Source organism: Brachycentrus maculatus, unplaced genomic scaffold, assembly GCF_059751285.1.
Source record: "Brachycentrus maculatus isolate JH-2025_06_01 unplaced genomic scaffold, ASM5975128v1 h1tg001149l, whole genome shotgun sequence".
Lineage (NCBI taxonomy): Eukaryota > Metazoa > Arthropoda > Insecta > Trichoptera > Brachycentridae > Brachycentrus > Brachycentrus maculatus.
The window spans coordinates 58405-77500 of record NW_028281842.1 but is presented as its reverse complement, the minus strand read 5'-3'; the positions used below and the strand labels follow the sequence as shown (position 1 = coordinate 77500).

General features: G+C 29.6%; 1 protein-coding gene across 1 annotated transcript in view; it reads left to right on the top strand.

The window, feature by feature from the left end:
• LOC148299439 (netrin receptor unc-5-like) overlaps positions 1-19096 on the top strand; it is an 82480-nt gene that overhangs the window by 20355 nt on the left and 43029 nt on the right. Inside the window, exon 2 of the mRNA XM_088276089.1 lies at positions 16636-16831. Coding sequence (XP_088132215.1) covers positions 16753-16831 — 79 coding nt within the window. The 5' untranslated portion in view covers positions 16636-16752. The remainder of the gene's footprint in view (positions 1-16635; positions 16832-19096) is intronic.

Genomic DNA, 19096 nt, shown 5'->3' with positions numbered 1-19096 from the left:
ATATTTCTATTTTGAGTAAAACCGGGACACCATGTGTATTGTCTCACACTCTACCCTAAGTTATGACCTAATATCCTGTTTGAGACTTACGCGTTTTAGTACCTCAACTTTCCCGTCTCTCCCTTGTTCCGACACAGCCTTACACGAACTTAAGGCGCTTGCTTCGTTCCGTACAAAAGAAGGAGATAGATTTATTATCAGTAAGAAACAAAGAGGATTGTGAAATATAAGAAAATATACACAAACTGGGATATATTACGCAGTGTGGTAAAATAAAATATATTGAAAGAAAAATATGAAATGAATTATCTTCTCCTGAAATGTTGGATGTAAAAAACATACAAATTCGTATTATATAATAAAACAAAAAAACAATATTTTTGACATCTCAACATAGGTGAAGACGAATAAGAAAGTCTAGGTACTTACAGGGCTTACGATCACTTTACACACGTGTTACATTCACTATTCTACCCATGTTTGACAACCACACTACTCAAATTTCGCAAGTCGTAAATTGTATGAACAATCTCATAACGTGTTTGATTGAGTTCACAAAAGCCATGAATGTATTTAGAAAGTAATATGTACGGGTATATCGTATACACAACAAGACAGGGGTAGAAGTTGTGGCATGTGTGTAAAATGATCACATAGCCAGCCTTCGACAGGTTGTAAGCCTTGTAAATACCCTGAATTTCATATTCTTCGTCGTCTATGTTGAGATGTCAAAAAAAGGGAAAAATAACTCCTACGTGGAGAAAATCCAGACTTGTGAACAAGTATTTGGACACAAATGAAATATTGTCAATTAAAAAAACTGGTAAAATAAAATTTACATTAAAAAATCATGTTTTCAGTCGTTTACCTGTATGTAAAAAAATCCGGGGTTCGGTTATTGCATAAAAATTAAAGAGTCTTTACTTAATTAAAAGCTTTCCTTAATCCAACAAAGATGGCTATTGTCAACTTATATGTACTGTGTCACGAGATTAATCAATATATATAGGAGTTCAAAAATTTTTTGTTGATTGTGGTTGATAATCATATGTAGAATGGTGAATGTTTCACGTGTGTAAAGCGATCACGTAACCAGCCTTTAACATGTCATAAGCCATGTAAATGCTCACACTACATGTATGTTGAGATGTCGAAATATATTTATTTTTATAAAATTAAACAACTTTGTTTTAACCACTTTTTTATTGGTACACGTTATCCAACCGGTTTCGACAAGAACCTTGTCATCATCAGGGTTTATGTACTAATTCTAAAACATTGAAATACTCATAATTAATTACCCTTCCCTTACCAAAAACTTCCAAGCACTCCGTACACCATATGAAAATATGATTTAAAAAATATGATTTAAAAACTCCTAAATGTTGTTTTTATTGTGCATTGCGTAGCGAATACGTCAACTCAAAATGACAACTACAAATGGAAAATTATATTTTTTTTGTTCCCCCATGGTAATCAAACCTGGGACCTATAGCACGGTAGCTAAACGCGAACATCTCAAAGAGAAATAGGTAATTACATCTAATCGAATTTACTGGTTGGAACTAGGATTTATTTTTTAAATGGTCGACCCATGCGATATTAGGAGATTGATCGTAATACACCACAAAAAATAAAGGTGACCATCGTTAAAGATCCCCCAGAATTCGCAGCGGTTAGCGTCTTTACAGACCCACCGAAGCCAAATCATGATTGATTACAGTCGATATTCTGTATAAGTAATGAAATGTCTGGACGAAAGGAGGGTTCAGGGGGACTTGTGTACCTTGTACTTCCTTGGGGTATATTGGTTCAGATGATTAAGCTGATGAGAGGAAACAGATTTCGCTGGTACTTGACCAGGTAAATAGTTGTTATCGGTGTGTAAACCCTATATTATGAATATCCAAATGTGACTCTTCGATTTATAAATGTTTCCTTCGGATTTACTCATTAATACTGTTTTCAAATTCTGAAATAACTTATAATCATAATTTATATTTGAAGCACTAACTTTGTGATTTTTCAATTTATAGTTAAAATGTAAGTTTGTTTCAAAATCACTTTAAATATTTTATTATAACTTAATTATAATGTTTACCGGAGCCTAAGTATTGATTAGTCTTGATAAGGAAGCGGTTAGCTTCGAAACCGGTAGACATTATAATTAAGTTATAGTAAAATATTTTAAGTGACTTTCAAACAAACTTACATTTTTATTAAAAACTTATTATCGCGCTGTTTGCTGCAGGGGTAGGCAGAGGGAATAAAAGGCCACACCAATCTTCAATATCATTTTCAATCTTTCTATCAATTTTGAAATGTAGATCACTCAGTCATTAGAATATTGTTTCAAATTTTAAATGCTAGATGGTCTAACCTATATCCAGAGATAATGTTGTAGTTTTATATCAAGGATGTATGTATGTTTTAATGAGATAAAAATGTTAATATTTCAAAAACATTCACATTTTCCACAGAAGTTAATTTATTATGTCTTAAAAAATAAACAAATGATATAGAAGAGATTTTTTTAGGCAATAAATATATTATTATTGCATCGTCTGGCTTATTAGGGAAATCACAGTTCAAGGTTTGAAGAAATTTAATAAAATCTCAATTGATATGAAATATTGAATCCCTTGTATCTATTGTATTATTTCTAGGGATGAACATCATTCATTTATGATTAACTATACACATTCAATATAATTTTTAGATATGTAAAAATTCATTTTTCTATAAATCCTTGTGCATAAGAGGCAATAAGAATTTTCTATGGTAACTAATAAATATTTAAATATATCGCTCACTCCTTTCAACAACGTCATATATCGAAAAACTTGCTTTTTCAGGAGATCGCTTTAAAGTTAAAAAATATAATAAAATGTATTAAAAATAAATATCAAGCCACTTATAAAACTTTTTACTGTGCAACAGATCTTTTTAGGTAAAACCTGCATGTTTTTTTCTCGATTCGAAAATATTCAATATACTTATTTAAAAAAAAAAAAAAACAAAACCTTTTCTTCAAAATGCAAAAACTAGTAGAAATAGTACATTTTCTGGGCATTCTGGACAATAAATAATTGTCGATTTTTGATATATGACGTTGTTGAAAGGAGTGAGTGATATATGTACCTGTATATACGAGTATATATGATGTTAAAATGTGAAATTATTTATTACTTTACAGTTTTCTTCCGTCTCATGTAACGAAATGTGCGATATTTACGTGACGCGTCCTTGAAACGTCACTGTCAATTCTAGCCAAATATTTGATTTACGAAACGCTGCCTAATTAGTTTCACTTTAAAATATAAAACAAGTAGGTACTTATTTTGTAAGATACATAGTTAGCCTTGTACAAAAGACGCCCGACAATTTAAACTAATTGCCGTATACCCTTTTACGGTGAAGAATTTTGATTGTAAACTCATTCTCGCTTCATTACGTTATTTCATCATTACGATCCGTTACTTTCGGATCTCCAGTACCTCTTGTCATGGGGACCGGATCCTTATATGGTCACGTTATTAGCTTAATACAGGTTTTTATTCAGACAAGAGTTTTAAATTCGGTTTGTGGCTCTATCGATCGTGGACTCCGATTCAGAGATGCGGTGTTTGACTCCACTCAAAACTTGAGTCCTATTTCAAAACGCATCCTGAAAATGGTGTTTAATTTAGATAATTACATACATATACTATTTTTTTAATTGTTGCATCGATTGATTCGACAGTCACCACTTTGTAGTACATTAACGCTTTCGATATAATTTTTACAGGGCAAATACCACTATTAATTTTTGATTTTTCAGGAGATCGTTCTTAATATTTAAAAATATAATAAATGTATTAAATATAAATACTAAGCCACTTATTGAACTTCTGACTGTGCAACAGATTTTTTTAGGTTAAATCTGATTGTTTTTTCTTCAGTTAAATAGTATTGAGTTTATTTAAAAAAAATTAAACAATACCTTTTCTTCAAAATGCAAAAAACAACACTTTCTGCCCTGTATCGGGCATTTTTTTTTTGATATCTCATAAATATGGAGAACAATATGGAAGTCTGGGAATTTATGGGGCTAAGGACCGTCATAGGCTGGTTTAATTGATCACTTTACACACGTGTAACATCCACCAATTCTACCTATTATTGACAACAACACTACTTTAATTCTTGGAAGTCCTATATATATATGAACCAATTTTGAAACATTGTTCTTGAATCACTAGAACTTCGCTAGAAACATCTATAGGTGAGATGAAACGAAGTTTTTTGTTGAGCAGAAACTTTTTTATTAGAATGTGAGGTCCGAATCCTGGATAGTAATCAAACACAAATAGTTTATTTTATTGATTTGACAGTGGTAATATCTACACATTTTTAATTGAAATTTTATTTGGTAAATAACAGTTTTTTTTACATTTGTTGTAATACGGTGTTTGTAACACAATGTTCAAAACATCATTAAAAATTATTGATTTTTTTTAAACCCTGGCCAAATCGACAAACCATATTTCTTATTTTTTTTTGAGCAATGTGCTATTAAAACGAGTCTTTCTGAATAACATGAAAATTAATCGCTTTAAGCGATTAAGCTTTCAGAGGTTCTTTATCCTGCTGTTTTATAAGGAAAGTCCGGGATAGCCTTAACACGTCCCATTGGCTACGCCTTGAATGAAGCATTTCACTTAAAACGAGAATGAGTCGAAGTCGAGATCAAACAATTTAGAGTAAGTACCGTGTCTAATAGAATAATTTGATTACTTGTGATTTTATTACGCGAATTTTTAACATTCTCAAATCGGTAACGTTCAAACGAGCTTTGAGCTTTAATACATTAAACGACCCTCAGTTAAGCTCTCTAGATTCAAGATCTTTTATAATGAATCGTAATTTAATAAACGTATTTTGACTTTTCTTGATAATTATGTTACCTGTGATTACTACAAAGAAAATTAGCCTTTTTAGATAGCATTCAGTACCTACCCTGCAAATTAATCAAATAATATAATATAATACTCTCTTGTAAAAAAATCTTTGATTAATTAATCTTTGTATTAGATCAATTCCGAGATATATTTTTACGTATACGGTTAATTGTATTTTACATTTTCTGTATACTCGGCTGTCCAAACTCAAAACACAGTAAGGGACGTTTTTTTGTAGTACGTTTTTTGCATTTTTGGTCTAAGTAGATTCTACATAGTCCAAAAATGCAAAAGAAGATACTACAAAAAAAATGTCCCTCACTGTGTTTTGAGTTTAAGCAGCCGTACTGTATGCTGTATGTGTATGTACACGGTATGTATTTTATTTATTATTTTTCTTTCAAAAAGAGAAATATTTGCGCTGAAATATTTTAACAAAACGCTTGAATTTCATACTATTTCAGTGAGCCTAAGCGGCTCAATATTAGAAATAGGTATCAAATTGTGGTAGAGTGGGTTCGAACCGACAAACTCTGATTCAAGAGCCTGCGACACTAACCACGGGACCACAAACTGACACCAACCAACCAGATTAGAACGCCACAACAATCTGTCTTCGCCAATAAACTTCGCCTCTTCCGTATTCATACATCGCTTTTTACTTACCCTCGGATTATTCTGACTCCTAACCTACGAATATTTTAAATACATATTTTTTCAAACTAAGTTTCCTCTTTTTTGCTCTGCTTTTATTACTAGGTACATTATTTTATTTAAAAAAAATAAAATAAAATCACGAGTGAGGTAAAAAAACGTATAAAAAGAAATTTGTTAAATTTTTTTATAAATTAAAATAAAATTTTACTATTAAAAGTTCAGTTTGGTAAGATATTCGTTAAAAAGGAGTATTGTGATTAGTAATATAAAATAAATTAAACATATTTTTGAGATAGATAGGCAATACATTTTATTTATATTTATTTTTCAAATGGAAAAAAACCTTCAGATTTTACCTAAAAAGATCTGTTGCACAGTAAAAAGTTCAAAAAGTGGTTTGATATTTATTTTTCATACATTGTATTGTGTTTTTAAATTTTAAAAACGTTCTCCTGAAAAATCAAGTTTTTTTTATTTTTGAAGCTCTTGAAAGGAGTGAGCGATATGTGGAAAAAATGTTAAATGTAAAGTTTTGTGATGAGTAATATATAAATAAATTAAACAGATTTTTTGAGATGGGCAATAAAAATATGAAGGTAGAAATAAAACTTAGATGAATTTAAAAGTCATTGAAAGCAATGTTGTTTCTGACAAAGATTTATTATATCTCTTCGCACTTTGTATGTAATTTTAAAATCCCTTCATTCCAGACCATAATGGAAACTCGTGCCCTTGTCACTTTCGTTTCGCCCCTCCTCCCTCCTTGTTTTCCTCCTTCCTTTCTTCCTGCTCGCGCAACATTCACCGCCTTTAGATAAATGGAGACATCCCAAAACATCCCGATTTTTTACAAGGAACGACGACATTTCCCCCTTTTGTTGTTGCTCAGACCCAGTTTTTGAACATTTTCCGCGGAGATTAAATGATTTATTGAAAGAGTTTATTTAAACATGAATATTGTATGTTTTGAAAAAGTCACAGGATATTACCTGCCAGGGGATGGTTTTCTTTTGTTGCTTTTTTCCTTGACGGCGTCACAGACGCCAGATGAGGTTGGAAATTCGATTTCCTTCGCTATAACAATATGCGTGCCATAATTCTTTTTTTATAAAATGTCATCTTTATTCACAGAAAAAATCTTTCAAATATATGTTCATAATACATATCTATTCGATATTCACAATACATTGTGTCGGGTTGTTGTCCCGTGGTAAGTGTCGCGGACTCTCGAGTCAGAGTTTCTCGGTTCGAACAAACTCTAACACAATTTGATACCTTTTTCTAATAATGAACCGCTTAGGCTCACAGAAAAAGTATGAAATTGAAGTGTTTTTGAAAATAATAAAAACGTAAGTCTTTCTTTACAACATTTTGAGTGTGTCTAAATACTTGTTCACAAAATCTGTATTTTCTCCAACTACAGGAGTTATTTTCAAATTATTTTTTGACATCTCATCAAAGATGAAGAAGAATATGGAGTGAATATATTCTCTAGTGAAGTTCTAGTGAATCAAGAATAATGTTTCAAAATTAGTTCATATATATAGAACATCCAAGAATTGAGTAGTTTGGTTGTCAATAATGATAGATATTTTTAGGTAAAACCTGAAGGTTTTTTCTCCATTTGAAAAATATTTAGTTTATTTAAAAAAATAATTAATGAATACCTTTTCTTCAAAATGCAAAAACAACGCATTCTGCCATGTAGCGGGTAAATATCAAGTTAAAAATATGTCTCTTTTGCTGGGATATAGTACATTTTCTGAGCATTCCGAAAACATGCACAACTGAAAATTTACGAATTTTGATATATGACGTTGTTGAAAAAAGCGAGCGAATTGCTGAATGATTCCATACGTAAGATATTTCTTTGTGTATCTACTCTTTCCTTCTTCCCTGATGTCTACTAACAACTTAAACGTAAAAGGATCTATTCTAACGACAAAAATCCCCAGGGTATTTTTTCCATTACAAATTAAGCTTGCCTGTATAATTTACCTTTATTTCGATGGCCTATCATCAAAACGTTTGCTTTATCAATTTTCGATCGATATTACATTCACTTAAGGGTACTATGACTACCCTTAAGTGGTGGAAATATTTCAGTTGGTCGAGAACGTGGTTAGGCCGTTGTGGTCTCAGGGCAGTAAGGGTGGTAGTAGTATAAATCAACTCCTACTTACCACCCCTCTTTAATTATGATTTAGTATATCTCGAAGCAGTGCACTTTAAACGCCAATTATTTTCACAGCTAAATGGGAAATACGGTAAATCATTAAGGATAAGTAAATTTTTAATTACTATACTCACTGATTTCACAAATTTACTAATCAAGCCGTAAAATAATACAAGTGCATTTAAACGTACCAATTTCATTTAAAAAAAAAAATATTAAATCTTATTTAATACATAATTACATTAAATTGAAGTCTCAATAAAGTTGAAGAAAAATATGGAAATTTAGTTATTTACAGGGCTAATGATCTGTCATAGGCTGGTCAAGTGATCACTTTACACATTACTATATTTTTTTGGAAATCTTTCATATGCCGTTAATGTAATGATGCTGAAAATATATATAGTTTACTGGAGCTATCCACAGTTGGTTTGAGGGTTTGAGAGAGCATATAAATATATATATATATATATATATATATATATATATATATATATATATATATATATATATATATATATATATATATATATATATATATATATATATATATATATATATATATATATATATATATATATATATATATATATATATATATATATATATATATATATATATATATATATATATATATATATATATATATATATATATATATATATATATATATATATATATATATATATATATATATATATATATATATATATATATATATATATATATATATATATATATATATATATATATATATATATATATATATATTTATATACAATATATATATATATATATATATATATATATATATATATATATATATATATATATATATATATATATATATATATATATATATATATATATATATATATATATATATATATATATATATATATATATATATATATATTTATATATATATATATATATATATATATATATATATATATATATATATATATATATATATATATATATATATATATATATATATATATATATATATATTTAAATATATATATATATATATATATATATATATATATATATATATATATATATTTATATACAATATATATATATATATATATATATATATATATATATATATATATATATATATATATATATATATATATATATATATATATATTATATATATATATATATATATACATATATATATATATATATATATATATATATATATATATATATATATATATATATATATATATATATATATATATATATATATATTTATATAAATATATATATATATATGTATAATAAATAATATAAAACCCATATGTATATACATTCATGAGTGTGAAGAATAGGTACTTTGTTATGTCGTTTTAAATGTTCAAATAACTGTTATTGTAGAGTGCCCTTGAGGTGATTTCTCGCTAAAACCGTGTTTGGTAAATTGTTAAAAAATAAATATGCAGTAAATTTGTCACCAAAATGTAAGCCCAAGTAAGAAGTACCATTTCTCGCCAAAAAAAACTGGAGGAGACATCACGTCTGTATCGGGGATGCAAGACGACCAAGTATGCCATTCCTAGGTTCAGTCTAACAGCACGTAGACTTCCAGACTCCTTGAAGGCAGTCGGTGCATTATGAAGGGCACCGCCTGTAGCTGAGACCGGCGCGTCACGTATGCGCTCCTGGCCTCTACTTCATGCGAGATGTTCTCCTTTCGGTGAAATTAAAATGCACCCACGACGCAGATAGGATCGCGACATAAATTACAGATAAAACAGCCACACACAGTATTGTGTTTGCTGAAAAAAATAACTGAAACGTATTTTTGTGATTTTATCAGACAAAACAAGAAAATTTCTCTAGATGCTGGAACATAAATATAAGTCAAAATGTTATTTTGTGTCATACCATATTATTTTACATTCCAGGTAATTTTTACCCAAATCGTACCAGTATATTTCAATAATTAAATAACAACTATTTAGTTTTTTCAACATTAATTGTAACCTTAAATAGTACAAATACTTGTATTATTTAATGATTCGGCATCCTTGTGGAATGACATGTTGTTTTTTTTTAAATTATCATTTCTATAATAATAGTTTTACTTTACATCTGAAGATGAAAACTTCTGTTTGTTTTCGAAACTAGTCGTGTGTAATGAAATAAAACTCTACATCATTTTGAGTGTGTCCAAACACTTGTTCAGAAAATCTGGATTATCTCCAATTACTGGAGTTATTTTTACATTATTTTTTGACATCTCATCAAAAATGAAGAAAAATATGGAAGTATGGGCATTTACGGGGCTGATGACCGTCATAGGCTGATTTAAGTGATCATTTTACACACGTGTAACATTCACCAATTCTACCCATTATTGACAACCACACTACTCAAATTCTTGGAAGTTCTTTAAATATTAACCAATTTTGAAACATTGTTCTTGAATTACTAGAACTTCACTAGAGACATTTATTGGTGAGATGAAAAGAAGTTTTTTACTGAGCAGAAACTCTTTTATTACTTTGTGAGGTCTGAATCCTGGATTATAATCACGCACATGAGAAACACCAGAAAATATCATTTTCATTTTTATTATTTAAGCTTACAATTTGAAAAATAATATAAAAATAACTCCTGTAATTGGAGATAATCCAGATTTTGTGAACAAGTATTTGGACACACTCAAAATGTTGTTAATAGTTTTACTTTTCACCTGAAGATGAATTCTGTTTATTTTCGAAACTAGTCGTATGTAATAAAATAAAACTCACTTAATGTTATATTATTTAATGTTAAATTATATAAGTAAGTGTTTGTTTTTTTAAAACGAGATAATCCAGATTTATAAACAAGTATTTATATTTTATTTATTGTTTCGGCATTAACTTTGTGGTAAGACGTGTTACAATGATTAAAGAAAACACTTCGTTTTTTACCACTTGAGTATAAGTATAAGTATTTATATACACGCAAAATGTTGTTAAAGTGTAATTACGTCATTCTTGCACCAAATGTACGAGATATTCCCACATCAAATAGATTTCTTCGTTCTTAGATGAGATATCAATAAAAATCTAAATACACTCGAAATATTCAACTCCCGAAGTATTCTTATCTCATTTGGCTACCCAAACTGTGTCCCGTTCTTCAGGTGTCCCTATCTCGACTACATAAACATATTTGTTTAGTGGACCCTCTCCTCAAGCGGCCGCTGACGCCCGAATATCTCTTCAGAAGTCGGAAGTAGCCAGACACGTAGGAATAAGTGCGGGAGATAACATCCTATCTGGAAAAAACAGGAAAAAAATCTGTGTTAATACGTTGAACGTGCCAACGATTTAACAGGCGTAATAAAAATGTTTGACAAAGACTTACCACAGTTTGCTTTGATTCGGATTATAAGATAAGATATGTTATTTTTGATGTGGATGTTTTCATAATGTTGTGTAATTCCTCATAAAAATGCTTGTCTACCATGAAAATATTTCCTAATATCGCTCACTCCTTTCAACAACGTCATGTATCAAATAACTTGATTTTTTAGGAGATCGTTTTTAAAGTTTAAGAATATAATAAAATGTATTAAAAATAAATACCAAGCCACTTTTTGAACTTTTTACTGTGCAACAGATCTTTTTAGGTAAAACCTGAAGATTTTTTCTCCATTTGAAAAATATTTAGTATATTTTAAAAAAAATATTAAACAATACCTTTTCTTCAAAATGCAAAAACAACGCATTCTGCCATGTAGCGGGTAAATATTATGTTAAAAATATGCCGCTTTTGCTGGGATATAATAGATTTTCTGGGCATTTTGAAAACATGCAAAAGGAGTGAGTGATATGTCCGAATACTTGTTCAGAAGTCTTGATTTCCTACGTTTAGGAGTAATTTTTTACTTTCTTGGCATCTCAACATACGAATATGAAGAATATGGATTATTAACATCAAGTAATATTTGTGAAAGAACTTATTTTTAAATTATAAAACAAATAAATAAAAATATTCAAAATTGTACTTGGCCACGCGTTACTGTGACTATCTCTTGGTTAATAAATAGAAAGAAATTTTCAAATATATATGTTTTTTTTATAACATAATTTCTTAGTGCTTGTTAACCTATGAAAATATTGAACAAACGACGCAATAAACAAAGAAATGTATATGTGAGTGTGTTGTAGGAAAATATTTTAAAATCATGCAAAGATTGAAGAACAGTATATATTATATTACAAAAATAATATATTTTGTAATATTTATTATATTACAAGATTATTAAATTTAACCTTATTTCGTTTAAAAATCATTTAAAAGTAAATAAATAAAAACAGTGCTGTAGGTACCTGTATTGCTACTTGAGAACTGTTATATAAGAAAGAAATGTAAAAGTTTAAAATTTTTGGCTAATCCGAACTTTTATAAATCCATACAGGCTACAGTCTCAATTATCAAGAGATTTCCGTGTTTTAAAAAAAATATTTATATACACAAGTCTTGTTAACATGGTATTTAATTTATTCCGAATCTGTATTGTTTCTGCATAGCAATGTTTCAATTATACGTTTTACTGCAATCTTTCTTCGTATATCCTTTGACTGTATATAAATATTTTATCTCATAATTTTTGTTATTTGTTATATTTGAAGGTAAATTAACGCTGTTGTAAAATTAGCAAAATAAAATATCTAATCGAGCGTACTAAAAAAAATTATAAAAAAACAGTAAAAATAAAAACTGTCTTAATGTTTTTCAAAAAATAAAAGTAGGTGACTTCAAATAATAAACGTTGTTGACTTTATCAGATCCCTAAATACATATAAGTTAAGTATTAAGATAACAACAAGGTATTTGGTGTCCTTTATCGATTGACAGATACGTCACAATCAATCTTCCACTTCCGTAATCAAATATACTCAAGTTATTTGAGGAAACGTTACTTAATATGTAATATTGTTTAAGTAACGATGATAGTAACATGATTTAACCAACCTTTAACAAATTAAAAATATAAATATTTTGAATAAGAAGAAAAAAACGTGCGTACAGTTCCGTACACGCGATAGAAGTGAAACTTAATTAAAAATAAACATTAGATGGATACAAATTACAGTATATTACATAATTAAAATGTAACTTTGTTTTAAAATCACCATAAATGTTATAACTTAATTATAATGTCTACCGGTTTCGAAACTAACCGCTTCTTTATCAAGAGTGATTGATGCTCGAACACTATCTACTAAACAATATTCAAAACATTTTGACGGTTAGAGAGCATACAAGATGCCTTCATAATAATAATTATTCTGAATTTGCCAATCACGTAATAGAAAATAATCACTCATTTAATAAAAATAAAGGCCTAAATATATTACACACATGCAATAGAGGACTCCTAACCTGACCACTTTCAATTATTTGGCATACCTGATCGTGCCATGTTTTTCTCGGTCTTCCTTTGCTTCTTAACAATAAGGAGTTCTTTGGTTAGGAGTCGTAACAATCGGCGGGTATGTATGAGGAGATGCATGAACGTGGAAGAGGCGAAGAATGTTTGCTAGGACAGAGTGGTGTGGCGCTCTATTCTCTCTGCCTACCCCTGCGGGGAAGCAGCGTGATGGTTAGTGAGTTAGTTAATAGAGGACTTAAATTAGATTACTTAAGAATATTAGAAATTAAAAAGGCAATTAATAATAATTTACAACAAATAAATGATTTTGCTAAAAGTCCGTTATTAAATATGTTTCCAATCACTCATCATCCCAGATCCCTTTTGACTGTGACTGCCAATAAACACAAAAAAAAGAAAGCCACTTGAGATCTACCTTCAGCTTCTTTCTTAACTGTCAAAATATTTTAGATATATAGTTTTGTAGATACTGTTTAGTATTAATCAGTCTTTATAAAAAAGCGGTTAGTTTTGAAACCGGTAGATGTTATAATTAAGTTACAGTAAAATATTAAAAGTGATTTTAAAACAAAGTAACATTATAATTATAAAATGGAAAATCACAAAGTTAGTGCTTCAAATATAAATTATACAGTGATCAAAGAAAACACTTGTTTTTTACCACTTGAGTTTTATTATAGACTACATGTTTCAGAAGTTAAACTTCCATCATTCGAGTCTGTATAGTAACTAAAATATAAAATATAAAGTATAAAATTGTTCTAGTTATTTTAGTTACTATACAGACCTGAATGATAGAAGTTTAACTTCTGAAACATGTAGTCTATAATAAAACTCAAGTGGTAAAAAACAAGAGTTTTCTTTAATCATTGTAACATGTCTTACCACAAAGTTAATGCCGAAACAATAAATAAAATAAATTATACAGTATATTACTTTGAAAAAAAAAAAGTAAAATTGTGATTGTGAATGTGACACGTGTATAAAGTGATAAGCCAACCTATGCTTGGTCGTAAGCCCTGTAAATAAACAGACTTTAATACTTTTACATATATTTTTTATTGTGAATAATATGAATGGTTAAATTTTAAGCTTCGTAAAAATTTAAAATCATGTTTTCAGGCGTTTCCTTGTATGTAAAATAATTCGATTCCGATCTTGCATACATTAAAAACAAGGGTCTCCTATATAAGGGTCTAAATAAAAAGCTTACTCTAATCAACCATAGATACCACCGCAAACTTACTCATAAACGATGTGTGAACTATATGATATATTTTAGTATATATGATACATGATATTTTAATATTTATGAGTTATAAAAATTTCATTGTCATGGTAGTCAATCATTGGTGGAATGCTGAATTTTACACGTATATTAAGTGAGCATAAAAACCAGCCATTGAAGAGTCGTTAGCCCTGTAAATTGCAAGACTTATATATTATTCTTCATCTATGTTAATATGTCAAAATTTAAAAAAATCTCCTACTTGTAGAAACCCACATTTGTGATCTTGCGTTCGTTAAAAAAGGGTTATCCACTAAATAAAAATGTTACACAAATTAACCATAAAAACTACAGCGAACTCACACTTAAAATAATTATACGAAATACATATTTTTAAGTTCCAAAAATTTTAAAAGTGCGTTTCTTAATTATGGGTAGAATGGTAAATGTTTCACATGCTAAATAAAGTGATCACCTAAACCAGCGTATGACGGTTCTTAAGCCCTGTAAATAAACAGGCTTCAATATCCTTCTTTCTTTTTTGTCTATGTTGAGATGTCAAAATATTAAATAAGGTTAATTGGCACATGAAAATCCTTGGCTTAGGTCAAGACCGTTTAGTATACCTCCTTCAGGTCGAGCCGGTTCGCGTTGCGTGATCGGAATTGTTTATTAGATCCGACGATAGTGTCGCGTGCCAGGCGACATTTTGTGTTTCGCTGTAACCGATTCCAGTCGCCACCTGACGATTAGCCCCGAAAGCGTTGCAAAGCGTACATTTAAAGCTCGAATTTATTCATTAGTGGTTAGTAAAAGCTCTTTTACCGTGTAACTTGGGAAGGGATAATGATGATGGATTGGAGTAGGTAAATAAACAGATGAATGGTTTTATTCGATTAAATTTTGATAAAGAAAAACGGTAAAACTATATATTTAAAAAAAACCTAACCAACCATTACGCGGCTTCCCCTTAGGTGTAGGTTAACAAGGGTAGGTCATAGAATAGAACGCCAAACCAAGCGGTCTTTGCACAACAATCTCTTCTCTTATAATATTGCAAACGTCACGAAAATTTCACATAACTTTAGTAAAAGATCCACCTCTCCGACTGTTATTTTTGTTCATCATTACATTATTACTCTTACTCTTATCATAGGGTGCATCGTATTGATGGAGTATTATCTTAATCGTACACAAAGGCAAGGTGATCAGTCTTGCGCTTTAGGGACAAAATTAAATTTAAATAAAATTAATTATTATGATAATTATTAGATATAAGTTTTGGTAAAGGTTTTAAGTTCGATTTCATATCAATTTATTTTTAAAATGTATTATTTATGAAAAAAAACTCACTGCCACACCGTTTTCCTGTAGGGGTAGATTAATAAGGGTGTATTGTAGAATGGAACGCCAAACCAAGCTGTCTTCGCACAACAATTTTTTCGCTTCTAATATTATATACCTCATGAAATTTTGTCAAAACCTCAGTAAAAGATCCACCTTTCCAACGGTTTTTTTTGTTAATTTTTATATTAGTGGTATGGTTATATAACACTTGATGTATGATAGATGTGCGAATAGTGAAATAAGGAAGGAATGCAAAGCTGAGATAAGCATTATCGATAAAATTAAGAAAGGTGTGTTGAGACGGTTTAGACATGTAGAACGAATGAGTGAGGAAAGAACGGTAAAACAAATTTATGAGGCGAATGTTAGTGGGAAAAGAAGCAGAGGAAGACCGAGAAAAACATGGCATGATCAGGTATGCCAAATACTTGAAAGTGGTCAGGTTAGGAGTCGTAACAATCGGCCGGTATGTGTGAGGAGATGCATGAACGTGGAAGAGGCAAAGAATGTTTGCAAGGACAGAGTGGTGTGGCGCTCTATTCTCTCTGCCTACCCCTGCGGGGAAGCGGCGTGATGGTTAGATAGTTAGTTAGTTAGTTATATAAAACTTTCCTTATCATTCATCGTTCACTTTATGTATTACACAAAGTGAACGATGAATGATAAGGAGAGTGTTATTATTATATTCATTTTATATGTACATAACTACCCATATGTAGAAGGGATCACTCAAGCCAGGCGAATGGTAGGTCGTAATGCCTGGGATGCTCACACTTTCAAAATTTTCTTTTTTCGTATAAAAACAATAGATCTGTTTGGTATTTTGTTTGATTCTTTAGGAAACTAAAATCCTAAATAATATTTTTATTTGTTTCAGATTATGGAGATTTCTCAAACGAATATGAATCATAATTATGAAATTTATCAACTCATTGAAGAGGCAATGAGTAAATGAGAACATTTATCTAGAATTTCGAAGGGAATTTACTAAACAATGAAAATTTTAACCTGTTTGAAAATATTATTTCTTATTTCTCTTATCAACAATTCTGGTTCCCTCAAGGAAAATAAAGGTAAGCTTTTTTTAAATTTTATAATATTTTGTTTATATACTATATTGGTTTAATACATTAGAATAAGCTAATTGTCAGCTGTGATCAATCAAATAAGCTAATCAAAAACTTAATTTAATGAGATTCTATTGGGAACGGATTCTCAAACTTTTTGGCGACGGAACCTTTTTGAAACGTTAAATAATTTACATTGGCGTTTTATTTGTAGAACTCCATTTTAATTTATGTATTAATTTTAAATCAAACACAGATTTTTGAGTCTACTAGAGTCTGCATGAAGCGTTAATGATAAACTAATAATTACATCTACATATATAAATTCTTAAAAATAATATTACCAACAATTGTATTAAGCTTTAAAATATTAATTCTCCAAAATATGGCCATGTTAATAAATTCTTCCTTTCCCAGAAAATAAATATAAGGGTACATACCAACATCCCCCATTAGCTACTGTTGTCTCCCATAAATTATTGCTGCACGTGTTAAAACTGTCACTTAGAATTGTATAGCTACATAAGGACCGTAGTCCATTTGATCTTCACATTAGTTCGATAATGCCCTAACAAGGCGAAACAATTGTCACAATTTAATTTTTTATGTGTTTTTGTTAATAAAATACAACTTAGTAGACACAAAAATCTGTGTTTGATTTAAAATTAATACATAATTTACACTACCCTAAAATGAGCAAAACTTCGTTTAAAGTTCAAAGTGTAATTAAATTTTATGTTCGAAATTGAATTGAAATACTTTAATTATACACTATTGATTTCTACAGTGCACAAAATAAAGCTGTACTGATGATCTACTGTAAATTAAAAAAAATGATTCTTTTAGGTTTTTTACATTTTAACATCAGAAGAGTATAAAAGTCTGGATATTTACAGGGCTTACGACATGTCACAGGCTGTTTCACTTTGCACACGTGTAATATTCACCATTATACCCATGATTGACACCTTCACTACTTTAATTTTCGGAATACACACACATATGCATATGTACCTACATATATACATACATGCGAGGGTAATCCGGAAAGTAGTACCATTTTGGGAATATAAAAAAATATGGCATATGAAACAAATATGAACATTTTATTTGTAAAAAAAATATATCATCTGGCAAATTTAAGCATTTGTCATAACTTGTGACGAATTTTTTATATATTCCAACGTCATTTTCCTCCGCCACCAGTGTTTTGAAATTCGAAGTCACAGATCGGCTGTCCAATTTTAAAACACAGTAAGGGACATTTTTTTGTGGTACGTTTTTTTTTTGCATTTCTGGACAAGTAGAATCTACTTGGTCCAAAAATGCAAAAAATACATACTACAAAAAATTGTCCCTTACTGTGTTTTGAGTTTGGACAGCCGAGATGCTTTCAGCTCTTTATTTCTTTCAAATGACTTTATAACCCTAACATAAGAAGATATCTTTAATAAAGAGGTGGAGACACTATCAATGCCAATGTGCCAATGCATATTGTGCGACATCAAAGAAATTACAGCGAGCAATTCAAAATCGGCGTTTCTATTTTCCGGATGACCCTCGTATAAACATATATTTTAGTACAAGCCAAACTAATCTGTTTGTTGTCGCGTCGGGACCTGAATGCTCCACGAAACACTTTTTGAGAACCACTGCTTAAATGGAATTACCTTCATTCCTGTATATTGTTCCCAAACATGATAAAATAATTAACCTTGTTTCAAATGAAAATGATTATTCGATCAAATTCAATATAAATATTAAAACACTACCTTTTCAATACAACGTAATGGAAAACCGCTCTCAAAAAGCACGCATACCTATTTTTATCAAATTACTAGACTTATCGTAACGATTCATTAAATTGATGATAAATATTCCGTTTGCATTGTCAAAAATAAACACAGAACTCCCTATTAGGGAAAAATACGTGTAACATCGGCGAATGCACTGTAAAATTTTGCATAAGTATATTCAATTACTTGATACTAGATCATGTTTAAATTGGAAATACTGACGTTGGATTATATTTACATAGATGTCAGGGGTGTACTGTAACTGAAAAATAATGCTCAAATAATTAAAAATATGCTTAAATCACTTCGTTTTTCCTCTGCTCCTTTTCCCAATTATATCCTCCGCATAAATTTATTTCAAATGGAAAAAGAAACAGAGGAAGACCGAAGAAAACTTGGCACAATCGGGTATGTCAAATGCTTGAAAGCGGCCGGGTCAGGAGTCGTAATAATTGTCGGGTATGTATGAGGAGAT